The 24,729-nt window shown below is 31.5% G+C and overlaps 1 protein-coding gene across 2 annotated transcripts in view; it reads right to left on the reverse strand.

Moving 5' to 3' along the window:
* Positions 1 to 21,900, reverse strand: part of LOC114334600 (early endosome antigen 1) — a 107,485-nt gene extending 85,585 nt beyond the window's left edge. The window contains exon 1 of one of the 2 annotated variants that reach the window (XM_028284675.2): positions 21,519 to 21,900. In XM_028284675.2, coding sequence (XP_028140476.2) covers positions 21,519 to 21,521 — 3 coding nt within the window. In that variant the 5' untranslated portion in view covers positions 21,522 to 21,900. Of the gene's footprint in view, positions 1 to 21,221; positions 21,246 to 21,518 lie in introns of those variants that run through there. The other variant, XM_028284677.2, reaches the window with a different exon arrangement.
* Positions 21,901 to 24,729: the final 2,829 nt, after the last annotated feature.

Raw genomic sequence — 24,729 nt, forward strand, 5'->3', positions numbered from 1 at the left:
TACATCATGTGGCACCTCATTTAAAAGCTTTTGAAACACTGATTACAAAAATGTATAATACTTTAATCCTATTTGAGAGCGTAGGCGCAAAATTTCGGTCGAATTCTGTTTAAACGCATTAATTTTTTTCGAATCCTGAGAAAACTAAATAAGTATGTTTGAAAAACCTTAACGCAGAATGAAATATTACAGTATTATCGAGGGTAGAAAATCCCTGAGAACTTCAATAATATTTATTTTAATAAGTCATAGGGGTGAAAAAAAAAAGAGAAAATTTGGTCTGATATTTAATTTCAAATATATCATTCAAAAGAAACTTTTTGTTTATTCTAAGGGACTATCAGCCCTCCGTAATAATGTAGTCTTTCATTCTGCGTTTTAACAGAATTCGACCAAAATTTTGCGCCTACGCTCTCAAATAAGATTAAAGTATTATACATTTTTGTAATCAGTATTTCAAAAGCTTTTAAATGAGGGATCGCGTAAGGTTCGAAACATTGATGCTATGCATAATAATAATATACTATGATTATTTTAAAAATCGACCTGTCCGAGCGTTTTGCTTATGTCCTAAAAATAAATAAGTTAATAAGGGGGGTAACACTTATTCCAGCGCACTGTATAATATAATAAGATAACTATATACAGGGTGTTTGGTAAAGAATGGGCCATAGCTTAACCTCAGGTTCCTGAGGTCAAAATAGGCCGATTTAAGCTAACTTACCTTAGGTGTACCTTAGGGTGTCAAAGTTAAACTTATTTTTTTATTTATTATTGAATATTTCCTGACAGGTATGAGATAACAACATGAAATTTGGTATGTGGGGGTTTTTTGGGCCGAGAAAACTAAATTCCCTACCAAAACTTATGTATTGCCCAGAGGCCGCTACATACGCCTTTCAGCACTCATTTATTACGTTCAATTTTTTTTATCCCCTACTCTGTATAATTTTGACATTACAATTTTTATTCTCCTATTAGTTTTACTTAAAAAGGTACACTTCTTTCATCTCCCTAAACTCGATACACCATCATTTTTAGCATAATGTTGTAGTTACACCCGAAAAATAACTTAAAACCATAATAATTGTGCCAGTTCTCAAATTTATGTCATTGTATCGCAAATTCCATTTGAAGAAATTTGCGATACATTTTTGGATAATTTTATGGTTTTAAGTTTTTTTATTAGATACAAATTTATATTAGATAATATTAGATAATATTAAAATATTAGATAATATTTAAAGATACATTTTTCTGGTGTAACTACAATGATATTATGCTAAAAATTATGTTGCACTGCAGATTTAAAATGCGTTTATCTCGAAAACGGTTGAGTTTAGGGAGATGAAAGAGGTATACCTTTTTTAAGTAAAACTAATAGGGGAATAAAAATTTTAATGTCAAAATTATACGGAGTGACGGATAAAAAAAATTGAACGTATTAAATGAGTGCTGAAAGGCGTATGTGGCGCCCTCTGGGCAACACATAATTTTTGGTAGGGAATTTAGTTTTCTCGTCCCAAAAAACCCCCACATACCAAATTTCGTGTTGATATCTCATGCCTGTCAGGAGATATTCAATAATAAATAAAAAAAAGTTTAACTTTGACACCCTGTATCTCGGTTATTATAAACTTTGTACTAAGGTAAGTTAGCTTAAATCGGCCTATTTTAACCTCAGGAACCTGAGGTTAAGCTATGGCCCATTCTTTACCAAACACCCTGTACAGGGTGTTTCATTAACAATTGAATGGTGGGCTACAACAATGTTGTAAGCGACATATTGGGTCAAAGTGAGGTTTTAATACAATATTACTGTATATCCAAAGACCAATACGAGCATCTTTCAATCTGGCTAAAAACATTTTGCCTTCCCCGAGTTTTTCTTACCGCAATGTTGGTATCCGTATGTTCATAAATAGCTTGTCAATATGTTTTTTTCATCTCCTGCATAATCTCAATTCTGTCGCTTACAACATTGTTGTAGCCCACCATTCAATTGTCCATATCGTAAGTGGAGAAACCTTAGCACAAAATACGAAGATTTAACCCAAAACACTTAAATAAAATATTCCTCCTTACCGAGATACAGAGTGTATTATTACAAATATTCTAAAATGATTTTAACCCATTGTTCAAGCACCTTTTAATATTTTTTAGTCTAGTTAGGGTAGTTTAACTAGTCTTAAAAGATATTTCTCCGCTGTTACCAGAGACGTGCTGTAGGGATATATACTTCATTTTCGCCCCTTTCCCCCCCTCACAATCTACGCCACTCTCGTAATAATCATTTCAGCATGTTTTTTTGATTCCTTGTTACTTTTTACATAAATATCATTATTTTGTCTCATTGTGATAAAGTAAGTAGTTTTCAAGTTATTTGCGTTTAAAGATAATGGATTTCATAAGACTATGTACTTTAAACTACATTCAATAAGATTATATGTGTTTAAAATACATAATCTTATTGAATCCATTACATTAAAACGCAAGTAACTTGAAAACTACTTACTCTATCGCATTTAGACAAAAGGATGATATTTACGTAAAAAGTAACGAATAATCAAAAAACCATACTGAAATGACCATTAAGGCAGTGGCGTAGATTGTAAGAGGGAAAGGGGCGAAAAGGAAGTATATATCCCTACAGCACGCCTCTGATAACAGCGGAAAACTATCTTTTAAGACTAGTTAAAGTACCCTAGCATGTGTAAACTGTGTGTCAAGTTTGAACAAAAAATATTAAAAGGTGCTTTAACCATTGACTAAAATCATTTTAGAACATTTGTAATAAAACACTCTGTATCTCGATAAGGAAGAATATTTTATTTAAGTGTTTTGGGTTAAATCTTCGTATTTTTTGCTAAGGTTTCTCCACTTACGATATGGACAATTATTGTTAATGAAACACCCTGTATAATATATCGCTGGTACAGTTACGATCATTGAATAGTTTACAGGCTTACGTATCCAGGAGCCACCTTTTACGTCAAAGTGTCGTTAACAGTGGCGTATCTACAATAGGTTGATTAAAATTAAAAAATAAAAATAATAAATATATTTTACAAAATTTAACAACATGGTTAGTATAGAAAGAAGTTTTTTTGAATAAAATGGAGTATAGTCTTAATAAGTAACGAAAATAGGGAAGTATGGTTTTAAAATATCCATTTTATTTTAACTCTATTTCATATTAAATAATGATAAGCAATGTTAAATAATAAACAATAATTTGTGTAATGCTTCTACGTGCAGTGAAAATACTGCCCGGAAACGCTGTCTCTTCTCTAGCTTTTTAAGCTCTGGCAAAAGGAGATTCTCTCAAATCTACTAACAACTCATCCTGTTGATCTGTGGAGATCTTCTGCCCTCTTGAATAGTCTTGAACCGCCCAACCTTGCTATATAGAGTGATAATTATCCCCTCTTTCTTTGATTTTCCATATGCAACATATATGCAACGTGAACCATATGCACATATGGCTCACGTACAAATCTGCAGCAATTTTCCTTAGTGAACAACATTCTTCGAGTTTAGCAATTGCTCTTGATTTTTGCATATCACTCAAATGCATTCTAACCATTTTGGAGGAGTTTGATATCGTTTTATTTTATTTGATTTTATTTTTCAACACTAGCGAAATTTTTGACAGGCATTGACTTTGAAATTACAATATAAAAATTAGGTGTAAACTATTCAGTGATCGTAACTGTACCTATGATTAATGTGATTCGTAATACATTTCCAATGAAAATAATAACTCTTTGATAAGTGTTGACGATACAATTCTTTTTTATATGCGTGTCCGCGAAGATTCTAACTCCCAAAATATTTATAACGAAAAGATTAAGTTCATAATAGATGCCGACGAAAACAATTATTTCTGAGAACTTTTTAGTAATTATAATTTTCGTGGACCCACAGAACAAATGATGTTTTTTGCTGATACTCCTCAAAAAATAAATTTTTTCGCTAACACTTTATTAGGGATTATAATTTTCACAATCAATATATAATCGAAAATAATATTTTTTCGCGGCGTTCATTGAAAGTTCTACTCTTAACGGCATTTTTCGGAGTTATACTTTTCGTACACGGCGGCGATATATGCTACAATACATTTAACGATTTAACACAATATAACTTTATAAAATAAACACAATATAAGTTTTAATTCCAATAAACACAACAAATACACTAATGTCACTGTCATTGAAAATGATAAACGTAAAAATTCCTAATAGTAAACAAGGTATAAAAGTAAAAAATATACTGATCCATTGTTATAGTTAAAAATCCTTTAAAAATTTTTCAAAGTTAATTATTGATATAAATTACAATAATTATTGTACTAAATAGAAAACTTTAAGTAATTTTATTTGCAGTTTATAAGACTAATATTAAAAGTGACATTCGCCACTTGAACCTAACTTCAGCCCGTGAGTAATGAACTATTACTCACGGGTAAAGTAATGGGTGTTGATTATCTATTCAAAAATAGTGAATAATGAGCATGTTATTAAACGGTCGTAGAAAAAATAATTTATTCGGACCTAAAATATCTAAAACTCTGAACAATATTACAAACTGTCCACAAAACACAATTTTTTATGATTTAAAAGACAATTTCTTTTACTTAATATTTATTTGAAAGTTCTGATATTCCAATTTCATGACTTTGATGTTACAATAAAAAACAAGTGACTTCCGAACATTTTTTAAAAGCCACTTCCTGCACAAGCTCGAGTACATGAATAGAACATCGTGTTTACAGTGATTTTGGTTAGTATCTAAACTATTTTTAGCTAAAAGAACGAATGAAGAGATTTTACGATGTCAGGGAACAACCAAATCAGAGGGACAGATTAAAAATTATTTATGGAAAATGAACTGAAAAAATGTGGTTTCCCGTGTTAAATTCAACACTACTCACCATTCACAATAACGTTCTCACTCAAACTATATTTCAAAGAATACTTACCTAAGGGAGTTACGACCTTGTATAGATAGTGTATGCACTTAATTGACTTGCTGTACTAATTTACGACAAAATTGATCCTAAAAACTAGATCCTAGACAGGAAAAGGGTTAGAAGAAAATAGGCGATGTTAGCAGCCTATTTATCGTAAAAAATCATGATTATAGAACCAATGTGAAGCCTAGTAACCGGTTTAATGACCTGATCCTCACGACGAGAAATAATGACAACAGAAAACGATAAAAAATAAAATTAGACTAACATTTCAGAACGTCGGATAAACATTTTACAACGTTAGAGGTGATACAAAACGCTGCTTTAAGATTATGTTTGGGAGCAATGTGCTCTACCCCCTGTGAACCTTTGCCTGTGGAAGCTCTAGAATCTAGAACCTCCATTAGATCTCCAAAGGACAATTAGTCCAGGGTAATAAGGATTTTCTCGGGACACTCAAAGATTCAGATTTTTAGAACATTGAAAAACCTTCAAAATGCCGATTTTTTAAAGTTAAAAAGGTAATTTGTTGCTACGCAAACTGCAAAATAAGTGAAAATCGTTATTTATTAATAACTTTTACTAGAACTACCTCAGAACTTTAGTGTTTCACCAAAAGTTGGACATTGGGGTACTTAACAAACCCTCAAAATTTGAGACCGATCCATTAATTAGTTTAAGAGTTATTCTATTTGTTTATCCCAGAGACCTTTGTTTTGCAATAAAATACGACAGAAAATAATGACGATAGTGCAATTCTGAGTATGACAAATGAAAGTAGAAGAGTGATAGTATAAAAATGTATTAAAAAAAGGTAAAAAAATAATTAACGTAGTCAAAAATTCTAATGCCAAATTTTTAAAATTTCCTTGTTTATAAACATTCAGAATAACTTTAAAAATGTCCGTAGAAACCATATTTTTATATATTTGAAAAGATAGTATTTTAACAAGAATTTTCAAATAAAAAATTAGCCTGGGCTCATATGGGACAAAGTTAGCCATATGTTTTTTTTAATTGACAGCTAATTTGTTTATAATAATTAAGGAATCTCATTAAAGCCATTTTAAAGAATGGGATTTGTATTTTTTCTTAAAAAATTTGCACAAACATTATACCTTCACAGCACCCTCTACGATTTTTCAAAAATGTAGTGCAAACGATTACTACAATTGTAGGGGGATTCTACAAATCCAGCGAGTTAAAATACCGAAAAAGCCATTTCAAACGAATATAATTTGTTTTATCTCCGGATCAACTCCATGGATTTTGATCTTTCTTTTTTTAATTGGTATGTAATTTTTACGTACATTACAAATATGTAATTTGTTTATAAATTTATTAATTAATAAACAGTCTAATTTGTTTAAACAATTCTTGAAAAAATATTTTTTTACAAAAATCTATTTTTTAAATCATAGTATCATTAATGATCACAGAAAAAGTTAAAGTACACTTTAATAAATAAATGATTTTTATTAGATAATTATTTATTGAAGATAATTTATTTATTAAAGTATACCTTAACTTTTTCTATGATTAATAGGGATAGTATGATTAAAATCATGGATTTTTGGGAAAAAATTATTTTTTCAAAAATTGTTTAAACAAATTAGACTGTTTATTAATTAATAAATGTCTAGACAAATTGTATATTTGTAATGTACAGAAAAATTACATACAAATTAAAAAAAGATCGATCAAAATATATTCAGTAGATCCCGAGATATAGAAAATCATAGTAGTTTTAAGTTGCTTTTTATAGTTTTTGAACTCGTGCATTTGTCGGCTCCCAGCTCCCCCTTCACTTATCACGACTAGTCACCAATTAAACTACATTTTTAAAAATTCGTGTAAAATACCAGCTTTTCTAATATGTAAAATGACTTTTTCTACAGAAAATATTTTTAAAGTTATTCTAAATGTTTTTAAACTACAAAATTTCACAAATTTGACATTAGGATTTTTGACTATATTAGATAATCTTTTTATCGTTTTTTAGTACATTTTGATAGTATCAGTTTTCTACTTTCATTTGGCATACTCAGAATTGTCTTATGTTATTGCAAAATAAAGGTCTCTGGGATAAACAACTAGAATAACTCTTAAACTAATAAATGATCGGCCTCAAATTTTGAGGGTTTGTTAAGTACCCCAATACCCAACTTTGGGTGAAACACTAAAGTTCTAAGGTAGTTTTTGTAAAAGTTATTAACAAATAACGATTTTCACTTATTTTGCAGTTTGTGTAGCAACAAATTAACTTTTTAACTTTAAAAAATCGGAATTTTGAAGGTTTTTTAAAGTTCTAAAAAATTTAATTTTGTAATTTTATGTCAACTATTTAGCTTTCGAATGGGATGCAAAAAATCGAAAAAATCGCGATTTTTGCGCTAAATTGTTAAATTAAAAAACGGACGCGAACTCTAGGTAGGAAACAGGTAGGTTTTCATCCTATAGGTATACAATAACTAAAAAAGTAGTCAGCTACCTGGATCTTTGAGTGTCCCGAACATGGTCTATTTCTAGCTTATTACCCTGGTCTAAATTTTTATCTGAAAAGTTTATTCTGAACTCCCATTGTAAGTAATAAAATTTCTGTATTAACCTGCTTCGATTTAACAATAAAATATTGTTCTAAAAAATCCTCCCCCACCTTATGTTCAGCTTTTCGTAATACTTACCTGTAACATTAGCAAAATTCAGTGGCGACGCGTGACTTTTTCTAAAGTGTTACCGAAACTAGATGCAAAAAATCTTATTTAAAAAAATGAAGATATGGCTAAATGTATATACACACACACACACACACACACACACACACCCAAAACTTATATGGAATCACCATGTATTTCAAAGTAATATTTATTTCTTTTGAAAATACTTCTTATTGTTGCGAAGAATAAAGGTTTTTATTGAAAATATACAAATACATATATAAGACAATCGGATAGTACAGCTCGGTACGGTATAGGTTATTTGCTCAAGTTGCAAATTTAACGAAAATAAATAAACTAACTTTTGCGTCAAAAAACGAAAATATGCCTGATGTTGGGTTATAGAACTTACAACGAGGAAAGATTATTGGTCTTGTGGAGAAAGTAATGTTCTCAGAGGGACATAGCTGTAGAGCTAGGCGTAATACAGGGCGTTCTGTCCAAAACATATGATAGGAGGCAGGAATTAGGTAAGCTCAAAAATAAAGCAAGGGAAAGTCGCCAAAAATAATAACGGCTCTCGAAGATCGTTTAATTGTCCAATCAGCTGGAAGACACCCAACCATTTATCACCTGCAGCTCCAAAGGCAGCTTTTGGAAGCTACAGGTGTACCTGTTTCAGTTGAAACGATAAGAAGAAGAGTTCGTACCAAGAAGTATACAGCAGGAGACAGTTATGGGTTCCCGAGTTATCCAGGCAGCACAAGATTGATCGCCTAAATTGGTGTCTTCACCACCCAAACTGGAACATTGGGAATTGACAAAATGTGCTAGTTTCAAAAAAAGTCAGCATTTGTGTAAAATCAGATGACCCATGAAATCGTGTACTTAAAGGTCGAGGAAGACAAGCAAGAACGAAAATTTTTAGATCTGTTCACAAATATACAAGGGGAAGTGTAATGTTCTGGAGAGAAATTGTGATCCGTAAAAAAAAACTCCTTTAATTTTCATCCAATCAACTTTAACTGCACACAGGTATGTTGATAACCTGTAGTCAGGCTCTGGAGAGGTGCAACATGAGAAAATTTAATTTTATTGCATGATAATAAACCTCTACATACCATTAGAGTGACTACAGACATCATTGAAGCAGAAGGTATCCCTTTCTTGGAGTGGCCTGCTTGCTCACCCGAGCTTAATGATATAGAGTATTTGTGGGAGAAGAAAATTAGAGCTCTTAAAAGAAAAATTAGAGCTCGCCGGGATAATCCACAAAACACCGCACGGCTAGTACAAGCTGCTCTTAAACGATGGAGCAACCTACCACAACAAAATGTTGATAATTTGATTGGGAGCGTCCCTACGCAAACTGAAGCTTACATAAGGACTAGAGATGATAACACTGACTACCAAAAAAAAAACAATATTAAAAACAATTTAAACATTATTCGTTTTGTATTGAAATTTTGTATGGTACTGACTTTAAAAAAACTACTTTCAATTTGTTTGTTAAATACTTAATTATTTTATTTAATTGTTATGTATTTGTTATTAAATTGCTTTAAAATAAATATTGTTTGACTTCGTGTGTTCGTTTTTTTAAATTCGCACGAAATAGTAAGAAATATCAGATGATTCCATAGAAGTTTGGGTGTGTGTATAGCTTCAATATCATTTTGTATATCACTTGAAACTCTCGAAAAAACAGTTGATGTTTCTAGATGTTGGCAACATTTTTGATCTTTTTTGGAAATTAATGTTAACAATTCCCTGTAATTGCCTCGATTGTTAGAGTCGTCGCACTCAAAATGGCCACGAAACGCTAGTTCTTGTTTGGCCCAAAAACATACAGTATCTATTATAAGTGTGCTAAGGATATACCTATCTATTTTTTAACAAACTCATTATGTTTAGCAATACTAAATTTGCTTTAAAAGCTTGGTTAGGAGAACTTTTGATGTTTGTTTTGCCAAACTGAATCAAATTGGGTATACATCTTACATGTAGGTAACAGAGAAATTTCATGTCTTCTTTTTAAAACTCTAAAACTATTTAAATCGTGAACGTGGTCCACCCATTTTTCTGTAGAAACCAGAAGACATGGCCAACAATACAGTCTATTTTTCTTGCAACCACATAACCAAGGATTTTCACTGTACCAACTAAATTTAAAATATCGAACTACTTTTGTTGATTCCTTTTTTAAATTGTTTAAAATAGGTCTTTCATTTTCAATAATCTCATTTTTTTCTTCAAAATTATACAAGGAGAATTACTCTTCAAGTAGTTGATCGATTACGCAGCGACACTTATTCATGGTTAACTGCACGCACACTTTTTATAGGTACTGTAACCAAATTTAAATCTGGTAACAGGGCTACTGATATAAACAGAGCGCTTACGCCCTTCGCTCCTTCAAAACTTTCAGACACTGGCCGGTCCCGAGCGCCAGCGTGGGTATATAACCATTGTAACCAGAAATGAGTCTGGTAACAGAGTATAATAAAGTGCAACTGAGTCACATAAACTCGCCAATATTTTCGTGTGTCTACGAGTAGTTGGCTATTTACTGAATTAGGTACTATTAACACAATATAAGAATATACACTGCGGTGCAAAAAATTCGATCCACTAAAAATTTCGCCATTTTTGATGTTTCGAATTTCCTAAACCTGTTGTCCGATTTAAACGATTTTTTACCACGTTATAGCCTTATTCATTGACAATATCGCTGTAATAATATTGTTGCTAGACAGTCAAACTGTCATTGTAACCGGGTGTACGAATCAAACTGTGCTTTTTTTTTCTCAAAGTTCGCATCACCCTGTGGATTATTCTATCATTTATAAAATATTGAAATTAAAACCCAACTATAGCCTTAGGTTTTCTTAACATTTTGTCTTTCGATTCATTCGCTTATGTTGGATAATAAAAAAGTTAGGTACTTTAACAACTGGCCATGTTCGTCATCAGTACAGGGTGTTTTCTAAATAAGTGCGACAAAACTTTAAGGGGTAATTTTACATGAGAAAATAATGACAATTTGCTTTACAATCATATGTCCGCACACGCTCCGTTTCCGAGATACGAGATGTTCAATTTTTTTTACAAACTGACGATTTATTTATTGCTTTAAAATCAATTAAGATATAACAGATTACTAGGAGGTTTTTGGGATCGCTGAACACGAATACGTCATCAGAACCGGTCCGTGAAGCACCTGGTGCTCAGGGTCACTGCTGAGGTACTTCATCTTCTGGAGTTTCGAGGAGTATTTTTTCACATTGGGGTCACACCAAGGGTTGGTTTTGATATCATATTCGGGTTCATCAACTGCAAAAACCCCCTAAGTAATTTGTTTGTATCAATTTAGTGCCGAATACCCTCGAAACTCCAGCAGATGACGTGCCTCAGCAGTGATCCTGTGCATCAGATGCTCCGGGGGTCGGTTCTGATGATGCATATTCAGCAACTTCAAAAACATCCAAATAATCTGTTTGTATCAATTTAGCGCCGAAAATCCTCGAAACTCCTGATGACGTGCCTTAGCCTTATTATTATTTTTCAAATAAACATTGCTTTTCACTTAAATTAAATGTTCAAACTGTCAAGAGGTAGGTGGGAGGCTGTTTGTGATTTAATTTAAACGAAAAGAAATGTTTATTTGTGAAATAAACATTTTTTCTATTTTCTGACAGTCATACAATGTAGGTATTTTGAGTTAAATAAATTACATAAGTTCTTCTTTTTGTGCCAATTAATTTAATTAAAAAAATATTTTCACTGTCATAAATAATGATAAAAATGTTTATATTACTGAATAGAGAATTGAACACGCTTTCAAATGAGATACCACACGACCCCTATTCAAATTTAAAAAAATCATCGATTATAATATAAAAATATAAATATGTATTAAAATAAAACTGAACCTATTTCGGCATTTCCTTAAAATCTAATAGGTAACTATTGCCAAATATCGAGGTGGACTCTTTTCTTTGACCAACCCTGTATAAATTTGTATTCATTGTGAAATCTGGTGAAGATACATTAATTTTTATTTCAGTAGACAGTTTATTTGAATTTTAATTACCCTGCCCGAAACGCTCAAATTAATGATTTTTCACCATTTTCTCAGGCCTACAACTCCTATATGACGTAAGTCTACAAATCCAAATTCTTACCTCTTATTCTACTTGATAGGGGCTAACATTCAGTCAAATTTCAAATTTTTTCATGCGTGGCCATCAGAGATATAAGGGGTCAAACTTAGTGTTCTAGGACAAACTTCAGTGAAAATATTGGCTAAAGAGAGATTCCATGTTTTCCTTGAAAATGATCGATACGCTTTAACAAAAATGATCGTCATCAGCAAAATAAATTTTTTTAAATTAAAATGAATACATACAATTTTGTACTCTCTATAGACTGAAGTTTAAAAGGTAGAAAAATAACAAATATTAAAAATAGTCAAGCAACCACCTCTGGACCACTTGGCTTGGATTGACCCGAATATTTAATAAGTGGATCTTCTTCCTCTTCTTCTTAACTCAGGCGAGACTCGTTAGTCTCTGGCACTTGGTCATAAGACCTTTGTACCAAACCCTGTTCTTCTCCTTAAACTTTAATAAGTCCTTTCAACGAAGGCCAACAGTTTTATTAATGGTAGTTTTAGGATCTCTTCTGGTTCAAACCTCATTTGATCAGTGAAGTCCTGCCTTATATCACCTAGCACACTGCAATGGCATAGTATGTGTATGGCAGTCTCTTCTTCCATTTCGCACTTTTTGCACCATGGTTCATTCACCTTACCTAGTTTGTATAGGTGATTTCTTAAATGGCAATGTCCTGTCACCACTTCAGTGACCGTTTTGATCTCTCATTTATTGAGGTTCATCAAACTGTTCAAGAGTTTGTTATCAATATTCTTGATTATTTTTTTAGTCTGGATTTGCCCTTGAGTGGTTCTCCATTTATTTTGATGATTCTTTATGAGCCATTTCTGAACCTCGTTTTTCATAGCATCTTTAGTGATGCTATGACCACAGAAAGGTTCTGGGCCTTCAAAAGTTTCTCTCGGGCCTTGTTTCGCTAACATATCTGCTCGTGCGTTCCCATGTACCCCTTCATAACTGAGCACCCATATTAAAGACACTTTATTGTCTTTTGCCAGGTTATTGAGGAGATCTTTGTAGTTTCTCACCAGTTTTGATTTGGTGAGAGGGTTCTTTACAGCCAGAATAGCTGATTGGCTATCTGTGTAAATGTTTATTCTCTTAGCTTTAGGGTCTTCATCAATGATTTCATCAATGCACGACACCAAAGCAAAAACTTCAGCCTGGAACACCGTTGTATGTTGACCTAGGCTGTAAGATTTATTATAGTTGCATGTTTGCCCAAGGACTTCTGATCCAGTACCATGGGTAGTTTTAGATCCATCAGTGACAGAGGTGTAACCAGGATGATCCTAGGGGGGGGTTACATCTACTTGAAGGTCTCTGGGGGATATGGAATAATAATGGTGTTAAGCGTATAGAGCTCAAAGTCAATCCAAAAGGGGGGGGGTTATAACCCCCAAAACCACCCCCTAGTTACGCCTATGATCAGTGAACCATATTAAGTCCCCATTAATATTTGGGACTTTTTGTTCTCTAGATGGTATAATTGCGTTAATCTTCTCAGTGAAGATTAGTTCTGGTGTCATCATATCTGAGTTCATCATAAAGATGGATTCCTCAAGTATAGTCCCAGTAATGTTTGTGTGGCTATTCAATATATAATTCAGTCTCCAAGTATTGTTTGCTTTGAGTCACAGGATGGTCATACGGCTACCACCGAAATATATAATTCCAGCGGAGGGAGACCTGTGATAGCCTCGAATGCTGTTCCTATACTATTCAAGGCTCCTGTTATATTTAGAAGCCCTTGTCTTTGTAGGGTGGTGAGAGTGGTCACACAAGATTGCAAAGCTGTCTTTCTCCACCAGAGTACTGACCCATAAGTGACTGTCGGTCGTATCACTGATGTGAACAACCAACAGATCACCTTTGGTTTCAATCCCCAGGTTTTACCTACAACTCGTCTGCAGTTCCAGAAGAGTTGCTTAGCCCTAAGTATTGGTTATATTGGTAATATGAGTATTCCAATTGAGTTTCGAATCCAGGGTTACCCCTAGATACTTAACCTCATTGGTTCTTTCCAGTACCTCTCCAAATAATTTCAGCTCACTCAGTCCAGTAAGCTTCCGCAGTTTATAAGTGGATATTAACATAGTAATGTCTATAGTCTAAACATTAAAAATTTTCAACCCGGGTAGGTATTATTTCAGATTTTTTGAATTGTTCTAAACAAAAATGTCTGTGGTAATTTTTTTTAAGTTGATCATTTTTGAGTTAAAACTGAACAGAGATAAACAATTTAAAACTGAAAAAAGAATACAAGATGACGATTTTCAAGGCTCAAAACCATAAGTAAAAAATATCATTTTTGAAATTATGAAGTAGATACCTAAAACCTTATCACGGTGAGCTTGAAACACGTTATTATCTAATTTAATATAGCTTCAACTTTTTTTGTTGGAATATCTTCTACAACTCAAAAGTAGACAATACAAGACAAAATTTAAATCCGCTAAGCGTCCCTTTCTGAAAAAACGATTTTTTCTAAAAAAATACAGGGTGATTGATTAGTAGGGTAAAGCTCAATAGCTCCGCTATAGTAATAGATAGCACTAAAAGTTAATAACAAAAATTTTAGCCACCTTGGAGCTTCACATTACAAAATTAGTTAGAATGTTACAGGGTGTTCGATAACACAGTGGCAGACCAAACTTATGTTTTTTTAAATGGAAGACCCTATATTTTATTTTAAATTCGAAATCCTGTTAACTTCTCCATCACAAAAATATAAAGGTTTGTTATGTTATACAGGGTATTTACAAAGTTATAACCATTTTTATATGAAAATCGTAAAAAGTTCAACTCCCTGTATAAATAAAAATAAGCAAAACAATAACAATGGTTTACTAATGCCATATTTTTAACGTATTGTTAAAATTTTCAAGAATGGTCGATATTGCTAATTTTCTTTACATCAAATACAGGGTGAGTCAAAACGCAAGTACATTATTTTCTCAGTAATTTTAAATGGAACACCCTGTATTTTATATCACTATTGAAAAGTACCATTACCGTACTTTAATTTTTAGATAACATTCCCTATGTCTAAATTTATTAGTTTTCGAGATATTTTCATTTTTCAATGGACCAGTAGCATGGCCACCCAAATCACCAGAATTTAATAAACTGGACTGATTTTTTTGGGGTTACATTAATAATGAAGTTTATAAAATACCTCCAATAACAAGGGATGAGATGAAAAATAGAATACAAAGTGTATTTCGATGTGTTAATTTACAAATGCTCCGTAGAGTAAGTAGCTCATTCAATGATCGTTTTTAGGCGTACATAAATGTGTTAGGAGATAATTTTGAACACCTTATGTAATTAAATATTAAACATATTTTATTAAAAGTAGCTTCTAATTTTTTCAAACATGTTTTTTTGCAAAATGTATTACTGATAAATTATGTTTCGTTCTTTATTTGTTACATTGTTACATTTACATACAAAAGTAGTGTTTAATTGTCTTCACAAAATATTGTATTTTGTGTTTTTGTGTTTTTTTGTAAAATTTATTACTAATTTTCTTTGTTTATTTATTGCATTTACATAAAAAGATAGTTTTTAATTGTTTCAAAAATGTTGCATGTAGTGGTTGTGTTTTGGTTTGTAAAATGTATTACTAATAAATTATTTTTATTTCTTTATTTGCTACAGTGTTACATTGATTACCGGATTGATAATCGGTAATCGTCAATTGTCAATTCAGTCATGGCTTACTTAAAATTTAGATAAATTTAAACACCTAAAATAATTTGCTCTAAAAAATGAAAATATCTCGAAAACTAATAAATTTGGGCATAGGGAATGTTATATAAAAATTAAAGTATGTTAATGTTACTTTTCAAAAATGATATAAAATACAGGGTGTTCCATTTAACATTACTGAGAAAATAATGTACTTGCTTTTTGACTCACCCTATATTTGATATAAAGAAAATTAGCAATATCAATCATTCTTAAAAATTTGGACAATAAATAAAAAAAAAATATGGCATTAATAAACCATTGCTGTTGTGCTTATTTTTATTTATACAGGGAGTTGAACTTGTTACGATTTTCATACAAAATTGGTTATAACTTTGTAAATACCCTGTATAATATTAAAAACCTTTATATTTTTGTGATGGAGAAGTTAACAGGATTTCGAATATAAAATAAAATATAGGGTGTTCCATTTAAAAAAACAAGTTTGGTCTGCCACTGTGTTATCGAACACCCTGTAACATTCTAACTAATTTTGTAATGTGAAGCTCAAAGGTGGCTAAAATTTCTGTTATTAACTTTTATTGCTATCTATTACTATAGCGGAGCTATTGAGCTTTACCCTACTAATCAATCACCCTGTATATAAATTTCTGAAATGTTATAAATAAATAAATAGTTTATTTAAGGTTATACCAATTACAATAATTACAATCATTAAATAATTCATATACATTCATAATTACATACAATTTACACAAAACAAATAAATAGAATAAATACATAAATGACAGTTTACAGTGACAGCCTACATTGTATTTTAAACATATTTTTTCAGCTTTTTTCGAAAGCTATTCAGAGAGCTAGAAAAAAGTCTAGATCTAAACCATTTCCAGATTGACACATTCGTCTTATAGGTCTATTTAGACAATAGTTTGTTTGTTGGAACATTACCTACACCCAAGAGGGTAGAAGGTCTAAAGATTATATATATTGTTTGTTGGAATTCTAAGTAAAAAACGTCCTTAGATCTTGTGCACCTTTGAGGAACCCTAAGATCTTCTCTGCAAAATTTGAGGCGAATCTATCATTCCGTTTACAATCTTGAAAAGAAAAACCAAATCTAGCATTAAACGACGATTTTCTAATGTTGGTATATTAAGTAATTTTAAAATGTCACAATACACTATATCTTCTGAAGAAATCCCTAATTTATAGCCTACAAAGCGTAGACATTTTTTCTGAACTTTCTCAATGCTTTCAATATGACATTTATATAAAGGAGACCAAATAGTGCTGGAATATTCCAGAACTGATCTAACCATAGAACAATACACACCTTTAAAACAATCCACATTATTGAATTCTGACAAGGTTCTTTTCAAAAATCCAAGTAATTTAAAAGCTTTATTACAAATAAAATTATAGTGATTTTTGATACATAAAGTGTGTTAGAAGAAATTCTTGCACCCTCCCGCATATCCTCCACCCGTTGCATTTTTTTCTAATTTGCAAACTAGTGGATAAAAGAAAAAAAATTAGGTATGTATTTGTTTATACAGGGTGGGCCAAAGAAAAGAGTTGACTTCGATATTTGGCAGTAGTTATTAGATTTTAAGGAAATGCCGAAAAAGGTAGATTTTTATTTTTAAATTACAATTTTTGATACATATTTCATACTAGTGACGTAATCCATCTGGGCGTGATGAAGTAATCAATGATTTTTTAAAATGGGAATAGGGGTCGTGTGGTAGCTCATTTGAAAGGGTGTTGAATTTTCTATTCAGTAATATAAACAATAATATCATTATTTATACATGGTGGACAAAAAAATTTTTGTTGAATTAAATTAATTAACGCAAAAAGAATGTATGTAATTTATTTAACTCAAAATACATTTTAATGCTGTCGGAAAATAAAAAAGATGTTTATTGGGCAAATAAACATTGCTGTTCGCTTAAATTAAATGTTACAACTGTTAAAAGAGGTAGGTGGGAGGCTGTTTGTGATTTAATTTAAGCGAAAAAAAAAATGTTTATTTGCGAAATAAACATTTTTTTTTCTATTTTCTGAACACTACAATGTATTTTGAGTTAAATAAATTAAAAGTACATTCTTCTTTTTACAGCAATTAATTAATTCACATAATATATTTTTGGCCACCCTGTAAAAATAATGATATCAATGTTGATATTACTGAAGAGAGAATTGAACATCCTTTCAACTGAGCCCCACACGACCCTTATCCATTTAAAAAAATCATCGATTGCGTCATCACACTCACTAGTATGAAATATATGCAAAACAATTGCAATATAAAAATTAAAGTCGACCTGTTTCGGCATTTTTTTAAAATGGAATAACTACTGCCAAATATCGAGGTGGACTGCCCACCCTGTAATATTGCTGTGTTCATGTACTATTAATATAGATGTTTGAATAAACGTTTCTTTCATTTTTCAAACGATTACAACGATAGTTATTGCAAAATATTTATGTAAAATGTTACTTTTCAGAAATTTATATTTTTGTAGAAAAAATCGATTTTTTCAAAAAGGGACACTTAGCGGATTTAAATTTTGTCTTGTATTGTCTATTTTTGAGTTGTAGAAGATATTCCAACAAAAAAAGTTGAAGCTATATTAAATTAGATAATAACGTGTTTTAAGCTCACAGTGTTATTCTATCAGTTTTTGACAAGTATTTTGGGTTTATTTATATAAAAATAAGTAATTTTTTAATTATTAACTAATTATAGTCAACAAAATTAGATCGGACACCCCTTATTTTTAAGAATTGTTATCTAAATTACATATTCAATAATTTTTATCCATTAAACAGATCTCGACAGATCAACCTTATATCGGATTATGGATCATCTACTACTATACAATTCACAATCAAGATACAGTAGAAATAAACAAACCAAGACACGTTGAATGCTACTAGGAGCACTCCCGAATCATAATTTACAATGTATAAACTTTGGAAATCGTGATTTGGGATTTACAATGTATATACATTGTAAATTATGATTCGGGAGTGTTCCTAGTAGCATTTAACATGTCTTGGTTTGTTTATTTCTACTGTATCTTGATTGTAAATTTAGTATATACCTCAGCAGGGACACGCCAAGTAACTTCGGCGTCGTCGTGCAAAATATTGATAAGCACCTTTATCAAAATTACCAGGGCAGAAATATTATAATCAATCACTCCTTCACATTTCAACGTGGAAACCTATGAAATTTTTTCTACATCTCCTAGATTTTTTATACCTAGATTTTTTTTGAAGGAAACAATAGGTACACAGAATACTTATAAAAAATAATATATTTTTCTTCCTTCTTGTATGTAAGCTTCACAGCCTGTTTCTTCTTTAATATTAGCCTCCTAAATTGTTTAGATAATCGCACCATCTTTTTCTTGGTCTGCCAATACTTCTTCATTCTTATCTTGGTGACCTATCTTGTGCTATTCGTACTATCCTATCCTCTGCCATTCTACTGATGTGTTCGTTCCACTCCTGTTTCCGTTTTGTTCTCCATCCATTTATATCTTCTACATTGCATGCTCTTCTTATACTTTCGCTTCTCTCTCTATCCAACAGACTTTTCCCTGATATTCGTCGAAGTGTTTTCATCTGTTGTTTCTAGTAGTCTAGTAGTTATTAAAAATAATATATAAAATACGATAGTACACAATAAAACAAAACAGAATAAAATAGTTTTTTATGATATGTGTTAAAAGTACACGTTTAAGGCACGCATGTGAAAGTTTGCAGAATGAGCGACAGCGAGTTCTGCAATTCACATGAGTGCCTTAAAAATGTACTTCTTAACACGCATATCATACAATATTTTTTCTACAAACGTAATTACAGGACAATATCTACAAAAACTTTTATTTGAACTTGACTGACATTCCATTTTTATATTTTTTTGACATTACATCAAAATTGCCTATACGGTCAATACGAACTGCAGTGCCTTAAAAATATTTTAAAGCACTAGTGCCTTAAAGTAGCATTTTTAACGCTCGTATGGAGTGCTAAAAATTGCATTTTTAACACGTTGTAGAAAAACTATGTTAAAGTTATAAAACATTACTTAAAATTATTTAAAAACTGAGGATCAAAAAACAAAACATATCTATATTGCGATTTTTTTTAAACAAATACACTTATTATGATGAAAACCAACGGATATTTCTTATAGAAATTGAACTTTTCTTGCTTTACCTTTGACAAATTCATAATTATATTTTCAATTTTCAGGTCCTTTAAAAACTCAGGTTCTGTTGAAATAATAGCAAGATTTTCTAGCCGCTCCTGAACCATTCTAGATCTTAAGTAGGTAATTCTTAATTAGTTTTAGTTTAGAAAATGATCTCTAGGCTGAAGCTACAGAAATCTGTATAGTTAATAATATACGTAAAGCAACAGTAATGTTTGGGAAGGAGTGGACAAGTTATTTTTTGCAATTTTTTTGCTTCAAAAAATATTTAGTTTTGAATTGGATATTTATTTAACTTTGCTGAGTCAAAGGGCACCTTTAACGCCATCGTGCAGCGCACGACCTTGTCCATATGGACCTGTACCTCAGGTCTATGGGACACAACTATCAGACTTGTCCTTTTTCTCTATAGAAACCAAAAATCTAGAGATTTTTGTTTGGGTAACATATTGGCTCACAGCAGTATGTGTATTTGAAATTATATTGTTGAATACAAGCGTTTTTGCTACTTTGTTGAACATTATTTTAGCACTATCCCATATCAGTCATGGAAAAGGTCCAGCTACAAACTTTGATACAGGGCTAGCTAGGCCACTGCTAAGTGGTAAGAGTATAACCAAGAAAAGTAATTTACTGAATAATGTTGGTTTATCAAGGCTTTCGGATACCTACCTAAACTACATTATTTAGTAGTATGTTTCTTGGTTTATCATAAGGATTTCTTTATTTCTTCAAGAAATGCTCCCATCAACAATAGAAAATGAAAGTATTTCAAATATTATTAAGAATTATAAAACAATATGAAACAAATATGTAATAAAAAAATACAGTCGAACCCGCTTATTAGAGTACTGGTTATAGGAATATCCCGGTTTATGGAATATAAATTCGAGGTCCCGAAACGTTTCTATTTATTTCTTAATAAATACATCGGTTTATTGGAATATGTTTTCGTACAATAATACCGCTTAATAGCATAATTATTCATGTCACTGACTAAATTTTTACATACAGTTTCCTAAAAATTTAAATATTGTCTGGTATTACCCTTTTTCCACAAAGGACTCAAAGGCCTGTCCTGCTATTATATTTTTAGGGTTTGTCAAGTAATAAATATTTATTGCTGGAGTACTTTTATGAGTACCAATTCAATGGTTGGCCAACACAAGTCATAAAATAATTTCATTTGTCTACAAATTTCTATACATATTGCCACCAAGTTGCCTGTATAACAGGCTGTTATAATAAATATTTAGAAACAGCTAATCTGCCATCCTAACCCCTCCTAATGTTATCAGAGGTATTCTGGAGGGTCAATGCAATGGAAATTTTTGTAATTTTTATAATTTAGGGCAACAAAATGATTAGTAGTTTATGTAACAAAAAAAGTACAATTATGGATTATTTTTTCAAGACAAAATGAGTAACTAATTTATATAATATATTTTAATAAGAAAATAGTTACATACATTTTATATTAATTCCTGTATGCATCCATATAATGTACAGTTTTTAATGAAGAAGTAGCTAACAGTTACACTACTGTTATTATGTATGTATTATTGACATAAAAAGACCTAAAACCATATACATACATATACATATTAATATAGTATGGACTATTATTACGCATATCCGGTACACTTATTTCGGCTAGCCACCATGATCGGTTATTAGAATATCCCGGTTATAAGAATATTTTTGCTTGGCACGAAGGCTATTCCAATAAGCGGGTTCGACTGTAGGTATATAAAAATAGCACTTACCATTCTGCTCTATTGAACTTTCAAAGACGAGTCTGTAATTTTTTCAGGAGAAACTATTTAAAATAATCCAAATAACTTTTAAATGTTTGACAAACAACAGACTAAAGACTTCACAATTTCACACCACAAATTTAAAGTCGCTGCTTAGTACATGCCGAATTATATCAAGCAACTAGATACTAAAAGAAATTACTAAAAACCTCGCACCATAACAAAAAATAATGCCGATCGTTTGCAAAAAGGCGAAAGCTTATAACGAGTGCACCAGATTTAATTTATTGTCTTTTTAAAAATCATTCAAAATTAATGCCAATTTGAATTATGCTTCTTTCTTCTACAATAATATACTTACAAAACTTTGGAATCAAAAAGCAACAGGCAAACTTTTCCTCTAACCGTTAGTCTTTTTGAAAATGATAAGTCAACTGTCAAATATCGAATATTGACAAATTAGTACTAGTGTTAATTCAACAACGTTTTCCGTGACTGGTTTTTACTGTTACCACAGCATCGAATTTTGTTTTATGCTGTTAAGGCCGCGTTCCCACTGGTAAAAATTTGGGACGCACCAGCTGTTCGTCGCAAATATTTGCGGGCTCGAGGTAAATTGTGCTAATGTGGACGTGTTCGACGCACAAATCTCGAGGAACACAACGCATACGCTCCGTTATTTGTCAGTTTTTAAGCCGCGTCCTCACTGGTAAATTTTTCGTGTATATTGATGAACTAATGGTTCGTCGCAAGAATTTGCGTCGCAAAATTTTACCAGTGAGGACGCTGCATTACATAAAAATATATCTGAAAATAGGCAGGGCAGAGGTAACAAGAAGTTCTTGTCTATAAAACATTGTTGAACTGACATCATAAATGTAATTATACTAAGCTCCTCGCCGCTAGATCACTATGATATCTAACTTTGTATAGTACTGCTCTTTAGGTGCTACTATTGCTAAATAAAATATTTAATTTTTATTACATAATTATGAATTAAGTACATTATAAATTGAAATAAGTTTAGTGTGAGTTTTCAAAGCCTTAATTATAAAGCAACTTTTCATTTCGTTTCAACTTCGTTTCATAGAAACAAAACTACTTAAAATATCTCCAAATTTCAAATTTTCGAGCACATCATTCTTAAGTGTACCGAGTGTACCTACATAAACTTAGCTAATGACTTCTCGCAAATAATACGGGAAGCTTAATAGGAAATAAATAAATTAATTTAATAAATTAATTTTTTAAAAATTAATAAACGTTAATAAATTCATTTTTTAGTAAAATTGTGGCTTATTTCCCATAAAAAATACGTAATTATAAAAATGCCACAAGGAAATAGCTTCAGAACAACATTAAGCTTAATAGGAATTAAAAAAAAAAAAATAATTTTGTCGCTTTTTTATTTTTTTTAATATTCGATGTTTCGCTAACTTCATATGAACATAGCGAATCACAACAGCGAATAATGTCTCAAATTCAAATCGAGTTGGTGCTGAATTTGCCGCTAATTAGTTGTGAAAATATTAATTTTGTCGCTTTATTATTTTTTAAGTTATACTTCTTTAGGCGCGATTGAGAGTAAAATTTCATAATAATGCGCGTATGAGCACACAGACAATATGGCGTTTAGTTGCTAAATCTTTCTAGTTATGTATAAATATTCAGTGAAAGAAAAGGTGTGAAAAGATAGTGTTTTTAGTAAATATTTAATATAAATTTTTGCGTCTTTGGATTTGTCTTCCTCAAGATGAGTAAGACGAGTATTATTAAAACATTTTATTGTATATTTATATACATCACCTTGCCTGTTTGTTACCGTGAATTATCATTAGGTACGTTCGAAGCGATACAGACACAGTCTTCGTAGCGTATTTGGTATAGCACAAAATTAGTTTGGTGTTTAACAAAAATTAAATCAAACTGTTTAAAGTATATTTATTTTTAAGAAATCATATAATAGAAGTATAACTTCTTACGTGCGTACAAAGTACACACACATTCTTTTTTGCAATAAACGTCGTTTCTCTTACATAAATCAAAAACCAGAAGAATTTGGGAAATTCTTCTGGGAACAAGTTCTATCTACAAAGTTTCGTATCAGGATAACAGAAATCAGTGAAGATATCCAATTCTGGCGCCTCTGCTGTTAGTCTCTACTGGTCGCCCACAAAATACTGACTACAAAATTGTAAATACATATTTAACAAGACTAAAAGTTTTCACTCTAATGGCATATAAAACAACATAATGCTATTCTACACCCCAACAGAATGAAAACAATGGGAACCTTCTCTGGTCACACCTCCGAGGCTTCTACATATGCAAGCCATACGGATGCTGAGACTAAGGAAAATGAGGGAGTCGCTAGGGCATCTATGCCATTTCGTTCGTTGCAATCCGGGACTGCACGCTGGGGTTTGTTTTGGTTGGATCGGGGGAGAGCAGCATATGTGCCTCCTGAAGAGAGACTAATAAGTTTCGAAACCGGTAGAGGTGCTTGCTGCACTCTCTGATTGGACTAGAATATGGTTCGGCTGTATTTTCGTTCTGCAACGAAATTGAAAATGGTTATTCATTTTTTTTACATATTTAACATTTTCAAGAATATTTAAAACTCAAAACTGGAACTGTTCTATATAAAATATGAGTATTTTACTATTTTACAGTAACCATCATAATATGATTTCAACCTAATAAATATATTTCCACAGTCTATTTATATTTTATTTAAATAAAAACCTGATTTTTGTCCTACCTAGCTTCGCCACCTATCATCAAAGGCTCAAAGTTTTATTAGAAGTAGGTAGAGTATCCCTTAGTCACCGCTCGGTATCTACACCTAAGCGAACCCAACTCATCGAAAACGATCTCATCGAATACCAACTCCCAAACCATATACGTATCAAATCGTATACGACCCTATTCATGTAGACACCAACTCGTATACATATTAAAGAAAGTAAAATTCTGGGAAATAAAAATATTTAATATTATGGAAGAATAAATATATTTAAAAATTGCATTAACTGTCTAAAAAATATAGATATTAGAATGTGTTAAAATTTACTAAGCACAGATGAGCATTTTTAAAATGATAGGGTTTTTAAAGTTTAGGTACGTATGGTGTAAGATAGGGTAGAGGTACCGGTTGCGGCCAATGCACCAGTTGCGGCCATCCGTCTATTATTTTGTATTTATTAAGTTGCACTTTTAC

This window comes from Diabrotica virgifera, chromosome 10, assembly GCF_917563875.1.
Source record: "Diabrotica virgifera virgifera chromosome 10, PGI_DIABVI_V3a".
In the NCBI taxonomy this organism is placed as follows: domain Eukaryota; kingdom Metazoa; phylum Arthropoda; class Insecta; order Coleoptera; family Chrysomelidae; genus Diabrotica; species Diabrotica virgifera.